Source organism: Ceratotherium simum, chromosome 7 (genome assembly GCF_057802395.1).
Source record: "Ceratotherium simum simum isolate JZ-2026a chromosome 7, ASM5780239v1, whole genome shotgun sequence".
Lineage (NCBI taxonomy): Eukaryota > Metazoa > Chordata > Mammalia > Perissodactyla > Rhinocerotidae > Ceratotherium > Ceratotherium simum.
Window position 1 is genome coordinate 30,971,120 of NC_141906.1, and position 27,152 is coordinate 30,998,271.

Here is a 27,152-nt window from a genome sequence, read left to right on the forward strand (position 1 = left end):
TCTGGATCTGGCATTTTAATTTGAGAAGATTGTTTAAAAAATATCAGTTCAATTTCTTCAGTGGTTATAGGTTTATTCAGGTTTTCCATTTTTTATCAATTTTGATGTATTAATTATTCTAGGAAACTGACCAATTCATCTAAGCTTTCACATTTATTTGTATTATGTTGTTCAGAATATTGTGGTTTTCTTAATCCCTACTGTATTTATTATGCACACTTCTAATTTCTTTGTCTTCTCTTTTATTCTTGAGCACGCTTTCCAAAGGTTTGCCTATTTTATTAGTCTCTTCAGAGAGCCAACTTTTGCTTTTGTTGATACTCTCTTTTCTTTTCTATTTAATTAATTTTTCCTCATATTTTTATTATTTCATTCCTTTTACTTTTTTTGGATTTAGTCTGTTTTAGTTCTAACATACTAAGTTAAAGGCTTAGGTCATTATTTTTTAATCTTTTTTTCCTAATATATTCATTAAGACTATAAATTTCCCTTTAAGTAAGGCTCTAAGTTATATCCCATAATTTTTGCTATTTATTGTTTTAATTGTTGTTCAGTTTTAAATACAGGCAGTCCTTGCTTTGCTCAGTTCCAATATACACGAATTTCCGATACCATATTTAGTTAAATAATACCAGTTTCCTAACATGTTCAAATTTCAGTTACCATGCTGTATTAACTATGATTAACTGCGTCAAGTACAAACTTGGCTGCTAGCTCTTTAGTCCAAAATAACTATGTACATAAGAGACCCATCATGATCAGTGACCAATCATGTCACTCTGTTAAAGTCTGTCAGTGACTGGTCTCTGTGCATCCGTCATTCAGCTCTCAAACGGACAGCAAAGCAGCAAGTTGTCTTGCCTCCTTCTCTCCCAGTGATAAACCCACATGGCAGTTTGCAAAAATGGATAATTGAAAGAAAGAACTGGCCAACAAAGATGAAAGTGCAGCAAAGAAACAAAAAGTGATAATGGTGAAGTGAAATTTGAATCGAACATAAATGGAGTTATAGAAAAAATAGCTGAGAATGTTGACATTGCTGTCCTTCAAGAGACTCTAGATATGCAATCTGGTGAGCTTAGTGAGGGCAAATGCACGGATATAAATGAGGGATGTGGTTGTGATGAAAAGGATGAAGATGTCCCAGAGGAAGTGATACTGGCAAAAGAAGGAATTCTCAGAGATATTTCACAACATTGAAAGCACAAAGGATAAAATGTGAGAAGCTGATCCAAACTTAGAATGAAGTGTGACAATTCACCAAGGCATAGAAAAGATGCTCACTCATATTGCTAAGTTATATGACAAGAAAAAAGCACTGATCATACTCTAGATAAATTTTTTTACAAAGAAATAAACATGTTAGTTCTCAACGTTTCTAATGTATTTTTTTTTGGGGGGGGGGGCGGAGATCAGCCCTGAGCTAACAGCTGCCAATCCTCCTCTCTCTCTCTCTCTCTTTTTTTTTTTTTTTGCTGAGGAAGACTGGCCCTGGTCTAACATCTGTGCTCATCTTCCTCCACTTTATATGGGACACCGCCACAGCATGGCTTGCCAAGCGGTGGGTTGGTGCGTGCCTGGGATCCGAACTGGCGAACCCCGGGCCGCCGCAGCGGAGTGTGCACACTTACCCGCTTGCATCACCTGGTCAGCCCCTCTAATGTTTTAAATTACAGTGTACTAACTAAATATTAGTTTTACTATTTTTTTCTTTTCCCTATACATTTTTAACCAAGAGTAAAGGTATTTTGACTGTTCTGAGAAAAAATTTTAAAGGTCCCAGACAATCATAATTTTTCCCACTGATTATTAAGATCAGTTTGCATGGTTTTAGCTTACACAGTTACCTTCACAGTCCTGCACTACCATGCAAAGCAAGGACTGCCTGTAGTTTCTAATCTTCATTATGGTATCTTCCTTAATCCACAAATTATTTTATAAGTGTGTTTTTAAAATGCCAAACATATGGGGTTTCGTGGGTTTCTTTATTTCAAATCTTACTGCGCTGGAGTCCAGGGCTACGGTTTGATAAGCAATTCTCCGGTTTTTGTTGAGATTTCCTTTGTGACCCTGTTTGCTAAGAACGAATAGCCTACCATCACTGAGTACAGGGCTTTTACACACACACACACACACACCAGATCAAGCATGCTAATAGCATGTTCAAATCCATCCTTAATCATTTTTGCCTGCCTGATAAATCAGTTTCTGAAAGAAGAGGGTCAAAATATCCCACCATGACTGTGGACTTGCCAACTTGGTCAAACTCTCAGTGGTTCAACACATGCTTGTTGAATGAAAATAAACTCAGAGCAAAATTTGTTTTCCTTTGGTCCTTCATATCACTTAATAGAGAACTACTGCATGACAAAGATTTGAACCCTGGTCGATTTAAGAAATCTTTTCAAGAGCAGTAAACTGTATGATTAATAACACAACACACTTACTACAAAAGGTGTAGGAACATATCTTGAAAAAAGGTACACAGGAACATCTTTGGCCAGTAAGACTGCAGCAGTGAGTTTAGCAAGCCTAAAAAAAAGACAGATTTGGCTTAATCCTTAGCTTACCATACTTTTTAAAAACCAACCTTCCACAAAATAAATATTTCATATTACAATTATTCTGTAGATATAGTAGCCTAATACAACTCATTCCTATAATCATTGGTTATTTAAGCTTCATTCTCCAACTTAAAAATGTTAAATAAATAAAATTTTTTGAAAAAGAGCTTAACAATAAACACAATTGACATTTTAATTTCTTCTTTTTTCTCCTTTCATCTTTTGATGGCTCTTTTACTATGAAATAAAACCTGCAAAAGGGAAAAAGAATGCAGGAAAGTGAAACAGGAGACTCTGATAAAAACAATATGCATAATTACTCCCTGCAAAAAAGAGTCACTATATCATGACTATCTATGTGTGAAAATAAGCTAAAATGAGTCAAATCAGACTATAATGAGAGAATACAAGCTACAAAATTTCTCCTACCCAGTGCCTTTGAGAAAATATTAAAATCATAACATAAGCTATGATGTCATTCTAAATACTAACTAAATATTTTAAAATTTTCTTCTTTTCTGTACAAGCTCAAGCTTATCTTTGAAATGCTTCTATTTCAGCTCTAAAATAAACTTCGGCATGCAATCACATTTCTATTTGACAGTTTCCTGTTTCAGAAATCCTACTACAGGGCCAAAAAAAAAATTGTAAGATTTTATTCCAACCCAACTTAATCTCTGAAACAATGAACACTGTACCTCTGGCTGGTGCAGCTGCTAGTTACTTGACCCCGGGTGTCATACCCAACGACAAAGCCTCTCTGCTTGAAGTCTGAGAAACATCTCTCCAGGTATTTATACATCCCCTGAAGCAGATAAACACAAATGATTAGTTCCGGACTAACACCTGCATTTTCCATGACTAAAAATCTATTACTTTTACGCGTAGTGTGCAGCTTATCGGCTCCTAGGGAACTGGCTTCTGCCTTTATGCCCATGTTTACCAATGTGGAGACAATAATGTTCAAATCTCTAGTGTGAGATGACATTTATTTCCTGGCATTTCAGACACATTTAATACCAAAGATGTACCAATTAAGTAACTATTAAATCTAATATGATACATAAAACATTAGGGGAAAAAACATGAGACATGAGAGTCAGTATGCTAAAAAAATTGTTAGAAGAGTCAAAAGAAATTATCTCTTGCCTTAAGGCTCTAGATAACAGAAAATTGACCATTTTAGACCTTGCTAAATCATAAGATTGAAGCTAACCAAAAGATTTGACCTATTTATGATACAAACATTTTTAATCAGCAACATAAACCCTCATTAGAAGATTTCTTAAGATGGTTGATCCCATTTGTAATTCCTTGGTTTTAAAATCCCACAGAAAGAGAATCTCATAAACTAGGAAAACTTGAGTCAAGGGTGACAAAAAAAATTAAAAGAAGTATTTAATATTGAAAACATCACAACGATAAGCTAAAACCATTTAAATATCTTACGAGTGATTTGCTAACTTTAATAAACACTTTCATCTTTAAAAATAACACTTTATATTGTTATAATCCTTTAAAACTACTTTCACAAATGTTGCCACATTTAATCCTTATAACAACCCTGAAAAGAAAGAAATATAGATACCATTTCTATTTTTGTCTCTTTCAACATCTCTTCAAAAAAAAAGGGAGACAGAAGAAGATTGAAGCTCCATTTAATGACTTGCCCAAGGCCATTCATTCAACTAAAACTAAGTTATACTGATTACTGAAGACCTACTATATGGCAGGCACACTAAGTAACCATGTGGCAGCACCAAATGAGGCCTCAGTGACTTCTGGACTCTTCTTCCATGGCTCTTTCTAGTATAATTATTCTTCCCAACCTACTCCTTATGATTGGGTGTGTGTGTGCACGCTTGTGTGTGCAAACACACAACACTTAATATAGCCCAAATTGGCTAGTTTCACCAACTTATTTATTTCAATGATGATACTATCCTAAAACCTCACAAAACCTCAGAGTATTCTCTGGTATGCAAATCCATCTTATCCCCTAATATCTAGATTCTGAAAAGGGCTAGGGCTTAAGAATCAGATTCTATCTGGCTTTTCCACTTCACACAATGAAATCTCAATCCTGTAAAAATTTGCACTTCTATAGAAATTGATTTTCAAACACCTCCTCCACCCCTTTTTGTAAAGCCAAGGAGTCTTCATTTAAAATGAGAGCTTATGAGGAAACCTGATATATAAAAGACTGAACTGAAGCATCTCTGGATGAGGAACAGAAAGGGGACGGGGGACAGGGGAGGTGGCACATATCCTACTCATTCAGACATCTTGTCATCCCTTCTCCCCCACCCCCTGCATTTAGTCCTTTGCTTTAGAGAATTCCCTCAGAACAAGGCTAAAGATGATTTACTGTTTGGCAGTATCAGTTAGAATTAAGTCTACTGAACATTTCTCTAGTCCAGAACTATTTTTAGTATAGGCTAAATGCATTTTGGCCTTCAAGGAAAGTGCAGTTCCTTGAAGCAGTGAGGATGCTTCGCTGGAAAGAGAAGTAATTTGTTTCTAGAGTAAGTTGTATAAAAATGAGGAGAAATAAAACAAATTGTATCATATCATACATGGTCTTAAAGAACTCTCAAATGGATACGGAAAATCATGTTAAAGGGAAATATTTTCACCTAAATTTTTTCGAAATACCGTGGTTAACCTTTACCAATGGCCATATGCCAAAATGGGTAATCATCTTCTTTCTATCTAAATTTGTTTCTTTGTATTAACTGGAAATGTCAACATCCATTTCCTGGTTTCAAATGCAAAGTAACATTGTTAAAAAGTTGATAATGGCAACCGAAATAACTCTTAATCAGAAAGTCTGTGACCTTGAAGATACATAAATGACTTCTAACATAAATCTGGGGCAAGACCAAAGGTCAGAATTTATTCTACATTTTTTACTTACAAGAGAGCACCTTCCTGGATATTAAGGTTTTTTGTTTTTTAAGAAAGGTACTACCTAATTTATAAAGCAAAAAATAGAGTGATAAAAAGTGCACACACAATATTTTTATCATAATACTTACCTGTGTTGACTGTATTATTGTAAGATCATTAATATAGCAAAATCCTGCCCCCATTGCAGAACGAAGACCCGCAGTCCCAAAAGTCATTCGGCAACAAAGACGATCTCGCAGTTCCTTGTTCATCCCATTCCGTAACAGATTTTCAATCTGCTCTTTTGTCTTGGGATTCTATAAGAAAGAAGCATTAAAACTTAATCAGGATCATAAGCAAAGTCCTCATAGGAAGCCCTTCTGAGGAGCCAATAAGTACTATGCATATATCATAGGTTCTACATTCACTATAAATTCCACAGTGCTACTTACCAATATTAGTATGTATAATAAAACAATACCTGCCATTTACTGAGTCCCCAAAGGAGCCAGGCCCTATTGAGGATGATTTACATTATCTCTAATTGTCATAGTATTTTTTTATAACACATTCAAGAAGTTTTTTTTTTAACAAATTGATAAGTTACGGACCCAAAATAAACCTCTTAGTCAAAAATGACGTCAATTAATTTAGAGTCTATATTGTTTTAAAAAGAAATATAGAAGTTACTGGATAAATGCCTTCAAAACATGTCTACCAACTACCTACCTAAACCTCTGAAATTCAAAATGACCAGATAAGCCTTACTGCTCTTTAAAGTCACAGAACACCATTCAATTTATCTATAGTAAAAGTTGACCCTAAAAAGGTCTAAGGTGTTAAATGTGGACTTAGTTAAGAATGAGAAGGAAAATTCAGTCCAAACATGGCTTGTGAGGCAAGACATGCCAACATCTATATTTTAGGATTCTGGATTTCATTAGCACATACTTTATTTTCATAAATTTCAAGAATGTCTATGACTGAAAATAGTGTTTCACAATAAAGTAGCAAGTTTCAAATAGAAATGAAATTATAATAAGAATAAAACTTAAATGTAATTTCCCATTACTTCTTCTTAGGAGATAGAGTCAAATATTAAGAAAATAAGGTGAACCATACTTCTTTAAGGTTAGTATGGATTTAGTCCATAATATCTGCTTAGATCTTCTACATCTATAGCCTATACGTACAATGATAATGAATATTCAAAATGATAAACTAAGGCAGCTGAAAGGTGCTGAATATTAGAGCATATTTATACTTGTATAGAAATAAAAACATACTAATATATAATTTAAACAAAAAGGTTTTCTGGTTATAATAGAAATTACAGTAACCAGAATGCATGTTACAAACTAAGAAGCAGCCAGGGAAATTCTGGTTAACTGAAATTGCAATCTGCTTATAATGTATGGATGTTATAACCCAGACTCAATGAGTCTCCACTTTATAGATGGCACAGACTAACAAATACACAGTCTACATAAAAATATGAATAGCTATTGAGAAAAATCTAAGCAATAAGATTATCTAGGCTACTATCATATTATTCCAATGTCTAAGATACCACTAGATTTGACACAGAGGGCAAAGAGACTTGGAGAGGGTTAACATTTACAAATGGGCATAAGAACAGCAAAAACTGAAAAGACTGAGAAACTTCAGTACTTAGAGGATACATGGCACTGTCATACACTGTTAGTGGCACTGAAGTTGGGATAGTCTTTTTAGAATGATTTCGTAGCAGCTATCAAAATTTAAACTGCACAAGCCTTTCGGCCCATAGATTCCTCTGTCCACAATACCTTCACATGAACAAAAAGATTTATTCATACAAGAACAGTCATTGTAGCACCTTACTGGTAGTATTATTACTACCATTGTATCAATGAAGAAATTAAGATTTAGAGAAGGAGTCTAGTAACACTGAGCTAATACTGGAGTCTATACAGGATTTGAATCCAAGTTGGTCTGGCTCTAAAGTCTATACCATCTCATTACACACAAAATCATTATGTAAGGGGTTAATAATGTTTCTAATAAAAATTAATTTCAGCTACAAAGCAAAAAAAATATTCCTTTTGTATATAAATATAAATATGATTCACCAGACAAGAATGCTATTAGGCTTCTGAGTAATCTTCCTAATGCACAGCTACTAGAGTAGGGCCTAAAAATTCCATTCCCTGTTATAAACATTACAACAACTACTAACCTAATTTCTGGTTCTGAAAGAGCCTGTATATTAAAGAAAAATAAAAATGGATAAAGAATCATGATGCATCAGACGTAAGTAAATTGCTAAGGTAAAAAGACCTAAGCAATTACGGTGACAGACATTTGAAATCTACTTTAAACTCATATTTCTCCATTATTTCATAGCTAGACATTAAATTAGATATCAATGTTACAAACATTTAAAAATATAACCAAAAGGCTATCTATGTAGCTATGATTATCATATATTTTCAATTCAGATGACGAAATTACATTTGCATTATATTGTTAAAATCTTCAAATAACTGATTTTTATAAACTATAATACACAAAGGTTCTAAAGAGCTACCAATTATTTTTTAAATACTATTTCCACATATAACTCAGATGTTAAATGAAAATGAAAGTAGAAGAGTAAATAAAGTGTTTTAATTTGTATAAAAAGAGGTATGTGTACTTACCATTCCAGAAATACTCCATGTAAATATAAGAGACAAAAAATAGTGATTACCTCTGATTGGCAATCAGGGGCGAGGTCTGAGATAGAAAATTGACTTATTTTTATTGCACAGCCTTGGTACTTTTTGGATATTTTATATATGTATTACTTATTTTATGGTAAAAACTAGGTAGATATCCAAGATGGCTGAGAAAAACCACTACTTGTGTGTCTACACGAATACTTTTTACCTCACAAAGTGCTCTCTTTTTCCCACCCACAGAAAGCTATTAATAAGATCTGAATCTATAAAATATATATTGGAGCTTTCTCAAATACAAAGTATTGTTTGCTTTCTAAATGTGCTCTCTCATTTACAACTCATTCATAACTTGAGGGTAGGAAAAGCCTAATTAGCAAAAAAAGAAGAAAATTGTTCAACTGATGCCAACTGTAAAAAAAGCACCTCTAAAATCATAATGTAAGTCAGTAGGAAAGTTACCTGATTTACATTTTGGAAATATTTGATCTACTATATAAAATGAAAATTAAGTATTGAGAAAGTAAATGCATTCAATATGGAACCAAATTTGCTCTTGACTAGCATATTTTAGAATCCTAATAATTTTAGTACCCCAAAAAAGTAATCCTGCAGAAAATCCAAAGAGATTTTAGTGACTACTAGCATTTTCTATACTTCATCAGGAATAAAGCTGATTGTTTAGTATGAAATCAGTAAGCTAAAGAATACAGAATTAAAGCCATGCATTATTTCCAAATTTTACCTGTATACTAAAAATTTTCCTTTAGATTTTAATCCTATGGATTGCTGCAACTTTATATGGCTAAAATGAAGAAAAGAAAGTGTCTTCTTACATATTACTCTGTGGAGTTTTATTTTTTCCATACTGTAGGTCCATAAGGCCCAAATTCAAAGAAAACATGAAAGAATTGATTTACCAAAAAAAAAAAAAAAAACCCCCAAAACAACCCACTTTAAATACATAGAAGAGCCTCTTCTAATAAACTTAACTTCTTACAAACTTTCATAGGTGTGAAGAAAGCTATACACCAGACCAAAGTCAACCAAATGGAAGTATCAGCATTCACTTATGAAGGATCATTTTGGACTCATCAAGCTTTTCTAAACCTATTCTGTTGATAATTAGGGGGTTTCTGTATTATTTATGTATAATAAATATAAATGTGTATAAAAGTACACAAAAAAGTAATTAATCATCATTATATAAAACAAATCAAGTTTGTCAAAGAGGAATTCCTTGAAAATCTTCTTTCCTACTTCTTTCATAAACCTAATATTCTTATAATTCTTACACAACTTGAATCTACTCTATTAATATTCTAGTACTAAACCTAACAGCTTACAAACAATCTAAACTATGAATTGCATTGTTTAAAAGATTAGAACAGATCTAAAAGAACATGATATATATTAACAATCCCAAATCCCAATATTGTTATACATCTAAAGAGGAGCCAATATACAAAATTGACTTTTTAGTAACTCAAATATATCTAAAATTGCAAAACTATAAATGACATTTTAAACTGTTACTGACAGAGACTGGTATCTAAATAATAAATTCCAGTTTTATATAATTACAGAGAAAAAAAAATTTAAGTTTATTTCTAAACAGAAGTTAAAATAGGAAACCGCAATCTGAAAGTCTGAAGGGTGAATGCAACTGACATTTACTTCTGAGGGTCAGCCAGCTTGAAGATCCAAGTCTAGAGTCCTGAAGCAGAACATGTTTTCCAAACCAGATGCTTCCTTAAGTCCAAAATATACTCTTGCTAAACCAATAATTTTTTCCCATTTAAAGGACCTTTGTGTAATTCTAAATTTAATTTCTACTTCTTTAAAAATTAGCATAAATAACAGAATAGTAGAAATTAGCATAAATTAAATTGGCTTAGATAAAAAACTTGAATGACTATACTTGTCACATAAAATGAGATTTGCTTAATAAAATTTGAAGAAAAATCACTTAATGAATATGAAAATCATATCTAGCAGAGTAGAAAATAAGCTTTCAAATATAATATATTGTTGTCATTTAAGTGTAATACTGAATATGCCAAGATTAGTGTGAAAGCTAAAAATGTTAATTATTTTATTTTAAACTTTAGGATTATGTAGACATAGTCTTTTAACTTATGGATTTTTTTCTAACAGCACTTATATTGAGCTGAATTTTACTGTTCAATGACACAGTCATGCCTGACTCAATATTAAGTTTTAAATAAAAAATATTTCTCATATAAGGTAGTCCAAACGTTTGCTGTTTTTCTCTAGATATTCTGACACATCATACTTTTCTCAACTAATGAAGGACCCAACTGTTGGTCAACTAGCTGAGCAGCTCACTGCAGGGTAATGGAAAGACCACTGACCTATGATTTTAGAAGGCTTGGCCCTGATCTTGAGCCTGCAATGGGTTAGCCAGATAATCTCAAAGAAGTTACTTGACCTCCTCCTAGACTTTAGATAGAGTGTGATGACTTTTGAGATTATCTTTTCAAGCTCTACAGGTTTTATCAGTAAGAGATCATGTGAGGGACTAAATATACTAAATTAAAGGACTCCAGTTAGTAGCATGTATCACTACCTTTATGACTTTGAACAGGTAATTCCACTCTAGTATTCTCACCTGCAAAAAAATAGGAATAATGTTCTCCTCTTCTTCCTTGGCACACAGCTAGAGCATATTTTCCAGCCTCCCTTAGAGGTAGATGAGATAATGTGACAGAGTTCTGGTCAATGGATCTGAGTAGAAGAGATGTGTGCCATTTCTAGGCCTAGCCCATTAACCCCTTTTCTGCCCCTCCCCCCCAATCCTCTCTTTCCCCATCAACCCACTAAAGATAAAGGGCTCCAAGGATTTAGAGGAGTATGTAGCAACCAGATGGAATAAAAGATTTCATGGAGCAAAATTCCCCCTCTACCTGCTACCTCACAGACCAGCATTGGACTGGAATGTGACCAAGAAATAAACTCTCATTTGTGAGCCACTGAAATTCTGGAGCATTTGTTACCATAGTTAATCTGCACTGTTTAATATAGTTAGTATTCAGAGAGGATACTCACATACCTCTCAAAATTTTTTATAAAGTGGCAGATTGAAAGAAATTGCTTCACTCTCCATGTTTGTATTTTCAGGGCTTACGAAGTATCCTGGTTCGGCTTACTCTTTCCACAGTGTTGTTAGTTTCTTTACAAACTAAGACTTAGAAGACTTGAGTTCTTTATCTCGTTTCTTCTATCGAATAAACTACGAACACTTGAAACAGGTCATTTCTCTCTGAGGCTCATCAGTACAATTTAGGGGTTTGAATTTAATCTGAAAAGATCCCATTCTAGTTTCTAGTTTCTCTATATGCATTAAAAAAAGAAAAGATCCCTTCAAACTCTAACATTTTGATTGTTAGACCCAAGACTCACTTTAGAATCTAGTCAAGAGCTCAACCTCCTCATCACTTTCTATTTAATTTTTCCTCCAGGCCGGCCTGTGGCATAGTGGTTAAGTGCACGCACTCCGCTGCTGGTGGCCCAGGTTCAGATCCCGGGCGCACACTGACGCACTGCTTGTCAGGCCATGCTGTGGTGGCCTCCCATATAAAGTGGAGGAAGATGGGCACAGATGTTAGCCCAGGGCCAGTCTTCCTCAGCAAAAAGAGGAGGATTGGCACGGATGTTAGCTCAGGGCTGATCTTCCTCACACACACACACACACACACACACACACACACACACACAAAATAAATAAATAAATAAATTTTTCTTCAGTGAATCTCATACTTTGAAAATTTTTTTTACCCAATAAAACACATCAATTTGTTTTAAAAAACTTTTTAAAATTAAAAATCAAGGATAATTGCCAATTGCTAAAAACTGAATGTAGCCTGAGTGCTACCACATACACATTCCTAATTCTAATCAAAAGCAAAAAAACTCAGTATTTTTATTGGCTTATAAACAGACCTATATAAGTTTCACACGGTATTTTAAAAAGTTGACAGTAACTCAGTAATCTGAGGACCTCAGATTGGGAATGGCACCCAATTGCTAGGTGTCCCCTAATACTTCTCTCTCCTTTAGTCATAGAGTTTTAATTGGGAGCCCAGCTAGGGGCTGTATCTCAGTCTACCTTACAGCTAGGTGTGACCAGATAACTAAGTTCTGACCAATGGCCTGAAAATAGAAACGATATGTTCCACTTTCAGATCGTGCCCTGAAAAGGATTAAGTGTACACTCTCCTGAGTCTTCTCTCCTCTCATGGCTTTGTGATGTGACAGTGGGGCAGCCATCTTGGATCAATAGTGAAAGTCACATATTGAGGATAGCATAGCCACCCCACCAACCTGGGACTGCCACTAACCTCTGAATGTTATGAGAGAAATTATCTTCTCTTTGTTTAAGCCACTATATTTTATAGTCTTTGCTTCAGCAGCTTAGACTGTACTCTAACTAATACAGTAGGTGATGTCTGTGCACCAGTATGAAATAAGGCTGGGCCCTTCTGACTCCCAATCTAATGCTTCTTCTATATACCGAATTCCATCCCCTATCATTCCTCCTTCTTCTGCCTATCCAAGCATTCTTCTTGCTATTCATATATTAAACCAACATTCATCAAAGTCCTTATTTTGCAAACATTTTGAGGGAAATAACTATATATTCCTGGTATTCTATATTTTTCCTATAATTCCAAGGGCAATGTCACTCAAAACTAAGTATTAGAAAAAAGCTTACAGATGATAGTAGGAATTCCCTTAAAAACAGTAATCAATTACTCTCATAACGGGGGTACCTTCAGTTGATAGCAGAGACCATTTTCTAAATACTCTGTCTCCTTCACAGTACTTAACTTGTACCTTCTACACAGAAGATGCTTAGTATGTATTTAATGATTATGAGTCAGTAATAGTGACAAAATAGCCATGTTCTTTTAGGAAAAATAAATATTAGAGAAAAAAATATTAGAATAAGCTATGCAGTCAAACATAAGAACTCCCAATTGAAATGCATTTCCTATTTAAGTGGATATATTTTTTAAGATAAAGCCCTATGGACAAATAATTTCATGTTTTTCTTTGAGGCTAAATTAAATCACGAATATACACTTCATGCAATCCTCAAAAATATTACTTTGATTATTACTATATCTTCAATACTAAGAACAGAGCCTGGCACTCAGTAGGCTCTCAACAAATGTTTGTTGAATTAATTAAAAATACCTGTTTAGGGGCCGGCCCAGTGGCGTAGTGGTTAAGATCAACACACTCTGCTTTGGCAGCCTGGAGTTCGCGGGTTCCGATCCTGGGCACGGACCTATACCACTCATCAAGCCATGCTGTGGTGGTGACCCCCATACAAAATAGAGGAAAATGGGCACAGATGTGAGCTCAGGGCCAATCTTCCACAAGCAAAAAGAGGAGGATTGGCCACAGGTGTTAGCTCAGGGCCAATCTTCCTCACCAAAAAAATAAAAAAAATCTATTTATTAAGTACATACTATGTGCTAGGCACAGGACATACCAAAGGTACAAGAAGACACTGTCTCTGCTCTCACAAAGCTCAAGATCTAATGAGGCAGGGGCCGGCCCTGTGGCTTAGCGGTTCAAGTGTGTGTGCTCCACTACTGGCGGCCCGGGTTCGGATCCTGGGTGTGCACCGACACACCGCTTGTCTGGCGATGTTGAGGTGGCGTCCCACATACAGCAACTAGAAGGATGTGCAACTACGAGATACAACTATCTACTGGGGCTTTGGGGAGAAAAAAGGAAAAAAAAGAAAAAAAGGAGGAGGATTGGCAATAGATGTTAGCTCAGGCTGGTCTTCCTCAGCAAAAAGAGGAGGATTGGCATGGATGTTAGCTCAGGGCTGATCTTCCTCACACACACACACACAAAATCTAATGAGGCATCAAGATAAGTAAAAGGGCAATTACCACATAGAATATGAGAAGTATTAGCATAGGACTAAGTTCCGAGTGCTACAGGAGCACACAGGATAAGTCTCCAATCCAGAATAGATTGAAGGGTGGAGAGCAGCGTCAGAGAAAGTTAACTGGAAGAAGAAATATCTGAACTGAAAAGTGAGTAGAAACTGGAGGGCAGAGAGTATGAGTTCAGTATAAGACTTACTAAGTTTGAAATAATATCTATAGCCAGCATGCCGACTATTACTTCCCTACCTGACAGCCTCTTCCTAGTAACCAAGGAAATGAAAATTAAAACAAGAAATCATTTTTCACCCAAAAATTTTCTTAAGAGTTTTTAAGATTATTAAGCCCAGTGCTGGGAACGTGGGGTATATTAATTACTATGGCAGGGGTAACAAACTGCTCCAAATTTAGTGGCTTAAATAACAAATCATTTATTATCTCTCTCTCATAGTTTCTGTGGGTCAGGAATTCAGAAAGGGCACAGCCAGGATGTCTTGTCTCTGTCCCACAGTGTCTGGGGTCTCAGCTGGAAGACTTGAAGATTGGGGGCTGGACTCATCTGAAGGCTTATTTACTCATGTATCTGGCAGCGATGCTGACAGCCGGGGCCTAGCTTGAGCTGTCAACTGGAAAACCTATAGTGGTTACTCCATGTGGCCTGGGCTTCCTCACAATGTTGAGTTGCAAGGGCAAGTATCCTAAGAGCAGGTAAGACAGGTGGAAGCCATACTACCTGTTATGACCTGGCCTTGGAAGTCAGGAAGCTTCAATTCCACTGTACTGCATGTCTTGAGGCAGTTACAAAGGTCCACCCAGGTTCCAGAGGAGAGAACATAGATCCTACCTTTCAAATGAGGGGTGCCAAAGTTATAGCATGTGGGGTCGGATGGGATATACATAAAATATATATGCATATGATACAAAAAATGATATATAGATATGATATATATGCATATATAATATACATATATGGGTGCAGCCATCTTTGAAAATATAATCTGCCATAGAGGGAGTATAAATCTATACAATATCTCATGACAACTTGCCAATGTTATAAATACCTTGAATATTAAATAGCCCTTGATCCAGCAATTCTAGTTCTATGAATTTATCCTAAGGAAATAATCATGGATGTGTGTTAAAATTTAGTCATGAGGATATATATTATATTATGTTTATAATAAAAAAATTATAAGCAAACTATATGTCCAATAGAAAACTGGTTAAATAAAAAGCATGATATATTAATACATTAGAATAGTACATTAAAAATCACTTTAGAACTTTAATGATAGGGGAAAACACTCATGATACATTAAGGGGGGAAGTATATATACCATATGTACAATACAATTCCAAATTTGTAAAATGGATACATATATATGTATAGAAAAATAAAACTAACAAGAAACGAACTGTTATTTATCAATGGTGGATTACTCTTTTTATTCCTTTACTTCCTCATACGGAAGGGTGACCTACATGATCAGGGAGAATAGTTTAGAGAATACAAATTAACCCCAAACTCTTAATCTGTGGATTGATGTCATTCATCAGTTTAGGAAATTTCACAGTCATTATCTCTTCAAATATTGCTTCTAGCTCATTCTTTCTTTCCTCTCCTTAAGAGATTTCAATTAAATGTATGTCAGAACTTCTCCCTGTATCAGCTTATGTCTTACACTTTCTCCTTTATTTTCCTCCCCATCCTATTGTGTTCCATCCTTGATTCTGAATATTTTCCACTGGCCTATCTTCTAGTTTACTAATTCTCTCTTCGATTCTGTGTGAAATGTTATTAAATTCATAAATTGAATTCTTAATTTTGGTTATTCCATTTTTTCAGATCCATAATTTCTATTTTTAAAAATCTACCATGTCTATTTTGTATCATTTTCATTTCTCTGCCCAATTTTTAATCTTCTCTTTAATCTTCTTGAACTTGGCAAGCATAAGTTATTTTACAGTCTGCATTTGATAACTGCAGTATAAGGAGTCCCTGCAGGTCAGTTTCATTATCTGTTGCTTCTTCAGATTCTTGTTCATGTTGACTTGTTTCCTTGTGTTTCTGGTTATCTTTAACTCTGTACTGAATATTACGTTGGAAACATTATTAGCAGGAAGAATTTGAAACCTGGGATGAAGGTACCTCCCTCCAGGGAAGATTGTTTTGCTTCTCCCAGGCACCTGAAGACACTAGTAATCCAGGTTCACTTTAACCCTTTTCAGGCTCCAAATGACTCAGAGCTGTTTACTTTAGAGTTCACCCATATTCACAGGGCAGCCCTCTGGAGTCCCAAGCTAAAGTGGAAATGTTTTTGGGGTCACCACCTAAATTCCCATATTTGTCCCTCTATCCCAGCAAGGCTAACAAAAAGCCTGCCAAACCCCTTGCTTGCCTATCCCAGACCAGTAAATGCACCCAGGGCAAAAGTGTCCCTAAATGCTAAACTCAGCTCTCTGAATTTCTGTCTTCAGGATTGTGACCTGAAATTTCTATCTTCTTCCAGATCTTGAACTAGAAATTCTTGACTAACTTGCTGAGTCTTCAACACCTTCAAACAGATTTTTAAATCTATATTTTGTCTATCTTTTCTAGCTGTTACAGGAAAGTTGTCCAAATTACCTTATCTGTCATTATTAGAACCAGAAGTCTGTCTACTATACAACACTGCACTACATAGTGCAGTTTTAGATACACTTAACTTACAGATATCCAACTATATGTACTTAGCCCTACCTTCCAAAGCAGTACTAAAAATTGTATTTTGTGCATGTGCTCCATCACATATGGTGAATTACTATATACATCATATATTATATATTACTATATTAGGTTAGATACTTGAAATCATGTATCCTGTAGTTCATGGGCAATTTTAGGGTTTCCAAGGCTAATTTTTTACTTTATGAGATTTTCATTATTTATTGACTTTAGAATCTGACTCCCAAGAAAGACAAGACTCCACTACACCAGGGATATTCTGATACTGAAGTTACCTATTAGAGATACTACAGACATATTTTTATTCTGAGTAGGAGCTTAAACAAGATGATATCTAGGTCCCTGTCAACTGAGATTCTATAATTCTATACTTAATTTAACTTGTACCAGACAAAGATTCATGGCCTGATGTTTAATATGTATTTTAGAAGGGTAAAAATGCTACCAATCAGAAGAACCCTGTCCATCAGCACAAAAACTACCAACAAAGGAAACAATAATTTGTTTTCTTCTTTTTCAGTAAGGCCCAATTTTCACATTCTTTTGAAATCATGCTACAATTATGGTCTCACTGCATTTCTCAGAAATTAAATATTTCTATCTCATGTACATGTCATCTTTACATATGCTACAGAAATAATGCAAAAGGAAAAAAAGCTATATGCTAAATGATGCGCTCAGCATTATTTAAAATAGTTTTTAAAAAATCAGAAACACCTTATTGTATCTATATGAGATGACAGATGTTAACTAAATTTATTGTGGTTATCATTTCACAACATATATAAATCAAACCATCATGCTATACACCTTAAATTTATATAGTGATGTCAATTATTTCTTAATAAAACTGAAAAAAAAATAAAAAACACTTTAAGATGTCCAACAACCAGGAAAAGGTTAAGTATGATATACCTACCAAATATTATGCTGTCAATAAAATTATAATTATGTTCTGCATGTTAAAAATTACATAAACAAATCCAAAAGACAAACTGAGAAAAAATATTTGTAATATATAAGTTGACCAAAGGCTTATTTCTCTAACATTAAATAAAAAAGAGAAAAGATCAATGACTCGACAGAAAAATGGGCAAAAGATATGAAGGCAGTCCATAAAAAAGAAAATGTAGGTGTCTTTTAAATATATGAAAGTATATTCAGCCTGAGTTAGAAGAAAAATGGAAATTAAAACCAAAATAAAATATAGTTTTCAATTTTCACATTGGCAAACAAAGATATTTGATACTACATTGTGGAGTCAAGAATTTTGGAAAGCAGCCACTTTTATACATTGCTGGTAGAAGACTAAATTGGTATATCCCCTCTGGAGGGCAATTCGGCAATAGCTATCAAAATTTTAAAAGCACATAACCTGACTCAAAAATTGAAAAAGAAGAAACAAAACAGATAATTTGCAGATGAAATTATTGAGTACATAAAAAAATCCAAAAGTTAATAATTTTTAGAATTATTAGAATTAGAATTCTATATTCTCATTAATTCTAACTAATGAGAATGAGAATCTAATTAATTCTAATTAATGAGAATATAGTAGGATTTCTGGATATAAGGTCAATATACAAAGGCCAATTGCATTTCTCTATACCAGTAAACAGAAAAAGAAATAATTTTAAACGGCATAAAAAATATCATGTACCGTTTCCTGTATGTCCAAGTAAACTCCAACCACATCTGACCTTCCCACAGATAACAACTATAAACTCTAGACAAAGCACACACCCACACACAAAAAACCAAAATCCACAAAGACCTGAAGGTACTAGAGAGTGAATAAATGCAGGCTTGATTCTAAAAGGGAGTTAACACTTGGGAGAAGGGACTAGCACAGGGTGAGTTTCCCATTTTTACAGCTTTTAATTTAAGGGCAGGTAGTAGTCAAAGCCATGTGCTATAACGCCAATGAAAATCCCACGGTCCTTGTGGCCTGAAGAACCAGAGCACAGAGTTCAGGGCAAACCACAGCCACCGGAGTATATGTCCAGAAAGGAGAGAGAGGGGAGAACTCCACATTCTGTGCATAAACTCTGCCTAAATCTCTGGTTGACTCCTGTTCTAGGTATGTAAGGACAGATTCCAGCTAAGGATAAAAGAACAAAGTGAGATTTGAGTAGCCTCCCAAGAAACAGAGTCTGCAGTCTGAATTCAATCAAATTAATTACCTGCTAAAACAAACAAAAAAGTCAAACTCTCCTGAGGATTAACAGATTCCAGGGTCGCCACAATATAACACTCACAGTGTCCATGATGCAATCTATAATTAGCAGACAAATGAAGAACCAGAAAAATGTGAGCCGTTCTCAAGAGTGAAGATAATCAGTGGTGACCAACTCCAAGATACTCACTCAAATGTTAGAATTAGCAGACAAGGATTTTAACACAACTATTATCAGTGACTTTAAAGGAAAATATGCTTTCAATGGAGGAAAAGATGAGACATCTCAGAAAAGAAATTGAAACCATAAAAAAATCCAAGAGGAAATTTTAAAACTGAAAAATATAATATCTGAGATTCAAATGTCACTGAATGGTCTTAATAGCAGAATGGAGATGAAAGAGGAAAGAGTTCATGAACTAGAAGACAGATCAATAGAAACTGTCCAATCTGGACTACAGACAGAAAAAGATTAAAAATAAATTTAATAGAGCCTTAGAGACTTATAAGACAATACCAAGAGATCTAACATACGTGTAAAGAAAACTAAGAATTCATTGGCAGTGGACCTGTATTACAATAAATGCTAAAGGAAAGTCTTCAGGTTGAAGGGAAGTGATATCATTTCGAAATTCGAAATTTTAGGAAAGAAAGAAGAGAACTGGACATGGTAGATATCTGGGTAAATACAAAAAGACTTTTTTCTTCTTAATGCCTTTAAAATGCATAGGAGCGATTACAGCAAACATTATAACACTGTTTTGTAAAAGCGATACAAATGATAAAGGATAAAGGTAGTGATGATAAAGATGGGCCAACACTGTTGCAAGAATTTACAAGATGTGGTACAATATTAACTCTAAATAGATTGTGAAAAGTTAATTTTCCAAAACTGAAACTAACGAAACAAAATCCAAAAAGTCCTGTGTCCATTAATGAAATTTTATTTGTACTCAGAAAGCTTTCCATGAAGAAAACTTCAGGCCCACATTGTTTGGGTGGCAAATTCTATCAAATATTTAAAGAAATAATACCAATCATACAAACACTCTTTCAGAAAATAGAGCAGGGCAACACTGCAACTCATTTTATTATAAGGCCAGCATAATCCTAATACAAAAATCTAACAGATTCACAAAAAAATCCCTAAAAAAAATATGAAAAGAATAATACATCATGACCAAGTGGTATTTATCTGAGGAATATAAGTTGGATCAACATTCAAAAATCAATATAATTCATCATATCAGAAAATTTTTTTTAAAATGCTATGGTACATCCAGACACCAGAACATTATTTAACGCTAAAAAGAAATGAGCTATCAAGCCATGAAAAGACATGGAGGAATCATAAGTGCATATTACTAAATGAGGGAAGTCAATCTGAAAAGGCTACATACTGTATGATTCCAACTATACGACATTCTGGAAAAGGCAAAACTGTGGAGACCGAAAAGATCAGTGGTTGCCAGGGGTTGGGAGAGGGGAGAAGGATGAATAGGTGGAGCACAGCATTTTTAAGGCAGTGAAACTATTTTGCATGATAATATAATGGTGGATACATGTCATTATACATTTATCCAAAACCATAGAATGTACAACACTAGCAGTAAACCATAAGGTAAACTATGGACTTTGGGTAATTAATATGTGTCAATGAAGGTTCAGTACCAGTACCACTCTGGTGGGGAGTGTTGATAATTGGGGAGGCTATGCATGAATGGGAGAATGGCAGGGAGAATATGGGAAATCTCTGTACCTTCCCCTCAGTTTTGGTGTGAACCTAAAACTGCTTTAAAGAAATAAAGTCTTAATTAAAAAAAAAATGACCATTTCAGTAGATGCAGAAAAAACATTTGACAAAAAATTCAACACCCAATAATTATTTTAAAATTTCTCACTAAATTTTGAATAGTAATTCCACTTCTATGTATCTACCCAAGAGAAATGAAACATGTTTACACAATAACCTATATATGAATTTTAATGGCGGATTTAGTCATAATAGTTGAAACCTGGTGTCTATCAACTGGTGAATGAATAAACCAATTTTTGTACATCCATACAATGGTATACTACTCAGCAATAAAAAGGAATAAACTACCAATACAGAAAACAAAATGGATAAATATCACAAGCATTATGTTGTGAAGGAAGCTAGACCCAAATATTCTACATACTGTATGATTTCTGTAAGGCAAACTATCAGAATAATGAACTACTACAACTCAATGATAAAAGAACGACTGAATTAAAAAATGAGCAAAGGATTTAAATAGACGTTTCACTAAAGACCTAAAAATGGCTGATAAGCTATAACAAGTATTGATTCATGCTACAACATGGATGAACCTTGAAAACATGCTAAGTGAAAGGAGAGGCACACAAAAGGCCACATATTATATGAAAAGTCTAGAATAGGCAAATCCATAGAGACAGAAAGCAGATTAGTGGTGGTCTGGAGCTGGGGGGAGGGAGGAATAGGGAGTTACTACTAATGGGTATGGGGATTCTTTTTGGGGTGATTAAAGTGTTCTGGAATTAGATAGTGGTGATGACTGCATAACATTTTGAATATACTAAAACTCACTGAATTATACACTTTAAAATGGTAAATTTTATAATTTTATGTTATGTGAATTATATCTCAATTAAAAACAGCAACAACTATAGGACATAAATTAGATCAGTGGTTACCAGAGGCTGGAGCGAGGGGATTCACTACAAAAGGGCATGAGGAAACTTTCTGCAGTGATAGAAATGCTCTGTATCTCAACTGTGGTGTTGGTTATGCAACTGTTTACACTTGTCAAACTCATTAAATTGAACACTTAAAAGAATGAAATTTACTGTCAATTATGTAAATGTAAAATTATATCTCAACAAGCCTGACAAAAAAAAAAGTACGTATATAGAAAAGCTCTGTCTAAAACTGATATTGGAGTAGAGGAAACATTGATAACCCAGATGCACAGTGTTTTATCTGATAAAGTATGAATTAGTGACAAACAATATTGGATGGTTTTTTCATTTCCCTTTATAAAACATTTGGAAAATGTAATTTAATGTTAAAAATACAATACTTGAAAGATGCTTGAATTCTCAGTGGCTTTATAAACCAGTTTTAGAAAGACACGCAAATTACAAAAATAAATTCATTATTGGTATGAGTTGAATTGTAGTATAACATCAACTCTCTTACTGTTAAGTTTTTCTTTATAATTACGTAGAAGTTCTTTGATATTTGGGGGAGAGAACATTTAAGTCATTTATTCTATGTAAGTATGAATCTAATTTTACAGAAACCACAAATGGAACTTACTATCTTTGTAAAATATGGCATTTCTACTTAGAGAACATGTTAGGCTGTATTCGAGTTATTTTGTTGCTTTCATTTTGTTAAGGAACTACAGCTTTAAAAAAATCTTAGAGTGTACTATTTAGGGGTAAGTTAATAGTATCCCCATTTTCAAAAGTTGTATACTAAATGGATATACAACAAATGGAATACGTTGAATTTGATGTGAGTGTTTTCAGGCATTAAAATAGTTTTGACTAAGTGATTTTTTTTTAAAGGAGCTGTTTAACTTCCAGGGTTATCTTTATTTAAGTGAAAAACAAAACCATTTTTTAACCACACAGGAAATTCAGACAAAACCCTAGCACTCCTAGATATGCCTTGGTTCCTTTGGGGAAAGGAAGAAGGGAGGAGAATGGAATCAGGAAGTAGATGTGGGAATTTAAGCGGAATCTGTAATTTCTCTAAAAAGGAGATCTGATTTAAATTTAGCAAAATGTTATGATTTAACAAAATGGGAACTGTTTATCATTCTCTGTGTTTTTAAAAAGAAGAGGGAAATCAATTTGTTAATAAGTCCCATTTTGTTGTGAGTGCCAACCAGTTGATTTGACTCCTAGTCAGCCTGGGTATACAGGGTGGCCAGTTCCTTCTTCCTGGTCTGTCTTAGTCTGGAAACCCCACTGAAACCTGTCCACCAGGGTGGCCCTGCTGGTATCAGAAATAACAGAGACATAGCTTAAGCATCACAGCAACATGCAGACACCACAGTATGACAACTGACAGATGGGTGGTGGGGTTCCCTGACCGAGAAACGAACCTGTGCCGTGGCAGTGAGAGCTCTGCGTCTTAACCTAGTCTGTCTTAGTGTGGAGTGAGAGCTCTGAATCTTAACCACTAGACCACTAGGGCTCGCTAATAAGTCTCATTACCTCTTCTTTAATTTTCTTAGAAGGCTCTATAAGCATCCTAATGTAAAACTTTGATATCCATATTTCTAGAAGAGTCTCCAGGCTACCCTCCACAACTCCAACCCATCTCATCCTAATTACATACTGCAGCCAAACTAATCACCCAAGAACCAACAATAGAGTCCAAATCCGACTACAACAAATATAAAGGTTAAGAAGGGTGGGATCAGATCCCAAAGGGCAGAGGAGTTCAAAATCTTTTTGGATTCAAATACTCTCTCCATTTCAGTGAGCCTGTTTGTGTATAGGTTAAAAAATGGGAATAACTACCTCAAACAATCCTTGGGAAGGTTAAAAGAGACTTTTCACATGAAAGCATCTAGTACCATGTCTGGCATATGATCACTCAATAAACACTAGTTTTCCTTCATCTATTCTTAACCGCCAGAGCAGTCCAACACATATGCTATACTTAAGTTTAAAAAAATCTCTTCATTTTTCTTGCATGTTCCCTGTTCAGTTTTATTTCCCTGATCAGTTTCTTCTTCCATTTTATTAAACTCTTTCTCCCACCTTAAGTGTTCTGCTTTCATATCCATCATCTATTCCTATCCTACTTATTCTCCAAGACCCAGTTCAAGATCTACTTCTTACATAAAGTCTTCCCGACTTTGAACTCCTGTTGCACTTAAAAACCAGTATCAGACAGTGGACCACTTAATTGTTCTTCATTTATATTTTAAATTTTATTTTTAATTATTAATTACAAACTACATCAATACATTGTCCTTGTTTAAAAAAATACTAACGATACAGATAAAGCTACAGACATCTTTGACTGTTATCCTCATTCCCAGACCCCTCCTTTAGGAGAGCCAGTACTGTTTTTGTGATGTATCCTTCCAGACTTTTACCTGCATCTACATACTTATAGAAATGTAGTTTTGCTTTATCTCTTTTTATTTTATATATATGGTATCAAATTGTATGTGATGCTCTATAACTAGCTTATTTTACTCGATATATCTTGGAGGTCGTTTCAATACCTTTAGATCTATGCTATTCTTTTCAACTGCTGCAGTGTTCCAGTTTATTTATCCTTTCCCCTATTGGTGATCCTTCAGGTTTTTACTAATTTTTACTTGCATAAATAATGAAATATTTCAGAGGGAAAATGACATGAGAAAATTCTGAAGCAGAAACCACAAAATAAAATCAATACTTACATTGAAGAGATTTTCTAACAAAGTAGCTTCTCGTTAGCCGAAAGCCTAAATGCCTTTGCATCTGAGAAGCATAGTATTTTTCATTTACATTATAATTTTCATACTCTTTCGGGCGTTAACTATGACCATAGTTTTGTTTGGTAAGATATAGTGCTCATTAAATTATCTGCTGTAAAAGATTCCATGCAGGATTGGAAACACTACCTGTCTATTCTTTCCACCAGCATTAATCATGTTCTTCATTAACTCCCAACACCAGAGGGCAGCAGCCTCAGTACTAATCAGCAATAAAGCACAGCACACTTGACTAATGAAAAAGTACTCCTTTAATGAGATCTGCACTAAATTACTAATCAACCTTTTATTTTGGGGAAAAATATCTCTAAAAAACAGAACAGACATATGAAATAGGTAAAAACAATTAAACAAGCAAATCATGTTGTCTCTCACAAGCATAGATGAAAGAAATCTAATTTAGATTACCCAGGGAGGGACCATGAAAATCTGAGCTAGTGGAATATAATATTTACCTTCTTTGGTTAATTCAATGTATCTGACAAGTAAAACCTGGAAGAACAAAATGAAGATAAATTCCTTTTTATTTGGTTCTCCAGGCTCTCTCGGATTTTTTAAATTGGAAGAAAGGAAGGGATGGGGAAAATAATTCTAGAGCAAAGATGTACCCAAATAGGCTTTCTAATGGCCTTGTCGAAAACTTAAAGGAACTAAACAAAAATCCTTTATGAAGGAAAAAACAGGACAAAGAAGACCCCCAAATAAAAAGCAGAAGTAGCCAGTCTACCTATTTTGAAATTTTCAGGTGGGAAAGAAGGAAGTGCTTTCAAATATGGATCCTTTCCCTTTCAAGCATATATATTTTTTAAATTCATAGACTATATATTTTTTTTAGGTTTTTTTTTAATTGATGTTTTAATAGTTTTTAACATTGTGAAATTTTGGGTTGTACATTTTTGTTTGTCCATCACCATATATATGACTCCCTTCACCCCTTGTGCCCACCCCCCACCCCCCACCCCCCACCCCCCTTGCCCCTGGTAACCACAATACAGTTTTCTCTGTCCATGTGTTGGTTTATATTCCACATATGAGTGAGATCATACAGTGTTTGTCTTTCTCTTTCTGGCTTATTTCACGTAACATAATACCCTCCAGGCCCATCCATGTTGTTGCAAATGGGACGATTTTGTCTTTTTTTATGGCTGAGTAGTATTCCATTGTATATATATACCACATTTTCTTGATCCAGTCATCAGTCGAGGGACACTTAGGTTGCTTCCACTTCTTGGCGATGGTGAATAATGCTGCAATGAACATAGGGGTGCATAAGCCTCTTTGGATTGTTGATTTCAGGTTTGTTGGATAGATTCCCAGCAGTGGGACGGCTGGGTCATAGGGCATCTCTATTTCTAATTCTTTGAGGAATCTCCATACCGTTTTCCATAGAAGCTGCACCAGTTTGCATTCCCACCAGCTGTGTATGAGGGTTCCTGTTTCTCCACATCCTCTCCAACACTTTTTGTTTTTTGTCTTGGTGATTATAGCCATTCTAACGGGTGTGAGGTGATATTTTAGTGTTGTTTTGATTTGCATTTCCCTGATGATTAGTGATGTTGAACATCTTTTAATGTGCCTATCGGCCATCTGTATATCTTCTTTGGAGAAGTGTCTGTTCATTTCCTCTGCCCATTTTTTGTTCGGGTTGTTTTTTTGTTGTTCAGTTGTGTGAGTTCTTTATATATTATGGAGATCAACCCTTTGTCAGATGTATGTATTGCAAATATTCTCTCCCAGCTGGTGGGTTGTCTGTTCATCTTGATTCTGGTTTCGTTTGTCTTATAGAAGCTCTTTAATCTGATAAAGTCCCACTTGTTTATTTATTTCTCTGGGTAGGCATGTCATCCGAAAAGATTCCTTTATGACCAATGTCAAATAGTGTGTTGCCTATATTTTCTTCTATGAGTTATAGTTTCAGGTCTCACCTTCAGGTCTTTGATCCATATTAATTTTTGTGAATGGTGATAGCAGATAGTCCACTTTCATTCTTTTGCATGTGGCTGTCCAGTTTTCCCAACACCATTTATTGAAGAGATTTTCCTTTCTCCATTGTATGTTCTTAGCACCTTTGTCAAAAATTAGCTGTCCGTATATGTGTGGTTTTATTTCTGGGCTTTCAATTCTGTTCCATTGATCTGTGTGTCTGGTTTTGTACCAGTACCATGCTGTTTTGATTACTATTGCTTTGTAGTATGTTTTGAAGTCAGGGATTGTGATGCCTCCTGCTTTGTTCTTTTTTCTTAGGATTGCTTTAGCTATTCGGGGTCTTTTGTTGCCCCATATAAATTTTAGTATTCTTTTTTCTATTTCTGTGAAGAATGTCCTTGGGATTCTGATTGGGATTGCATTGAATCTGTAGATTGCTTTAGGTAATATAGACATTTTAACTATGTTTCTTCTTCCAATCCATGTGCATGGGATATCTTTCCATTTCTTTATGTCATCATCGATTTCTTTCAATAATGTCTTGTAGTTCTCATTGTATAGGTCATTCACCTCCTTAGTAAGATTTATTCCTAGGTATTTTATTCTTTTTGATGCAATTGTAAATGGTATTATCTTTTTGAGCTCTCTTTCTGTTAGTTCATTATTAGCATACAGAAATGCAACTGAGTTTTGTAGATTGATTTTGTACCCTGCAACTTTGCTGTAGTTGTTG

General features: G+C 34.7%; 1 protein-coding gene across 1 annotated transcript in view; it reads right to left on the reverse strand.

Moving 5' to 3' along the window:
- PGM2L1 (phosphoglucomutase 2 like 1) overlaps nt 1-27,152 on the reverse strand; it is a 62,825-nt gene that overhangs the window by 26,737 nt on the left and 8,936 nt on the right. Inside the window, exons 2-4 of the mRNA XM_004433988.3 lie at nt 5,603-5,770; nt 3,263-3,369; nt 2,448-2,532 (exon numbers count right to left, since the gene is read on the reverse strand). Coding sequence (XP_004434045.1) covers nt 2,448-2,532; nt 3,263-3,369; nt 5,603-5,770 — 360 coding nt within the window. The remainder of the gene's footprint in view (nt 1-2,447; nt 2,533-3,262; nt 3,370-5,602; nt 5,771-27,152) is intronic.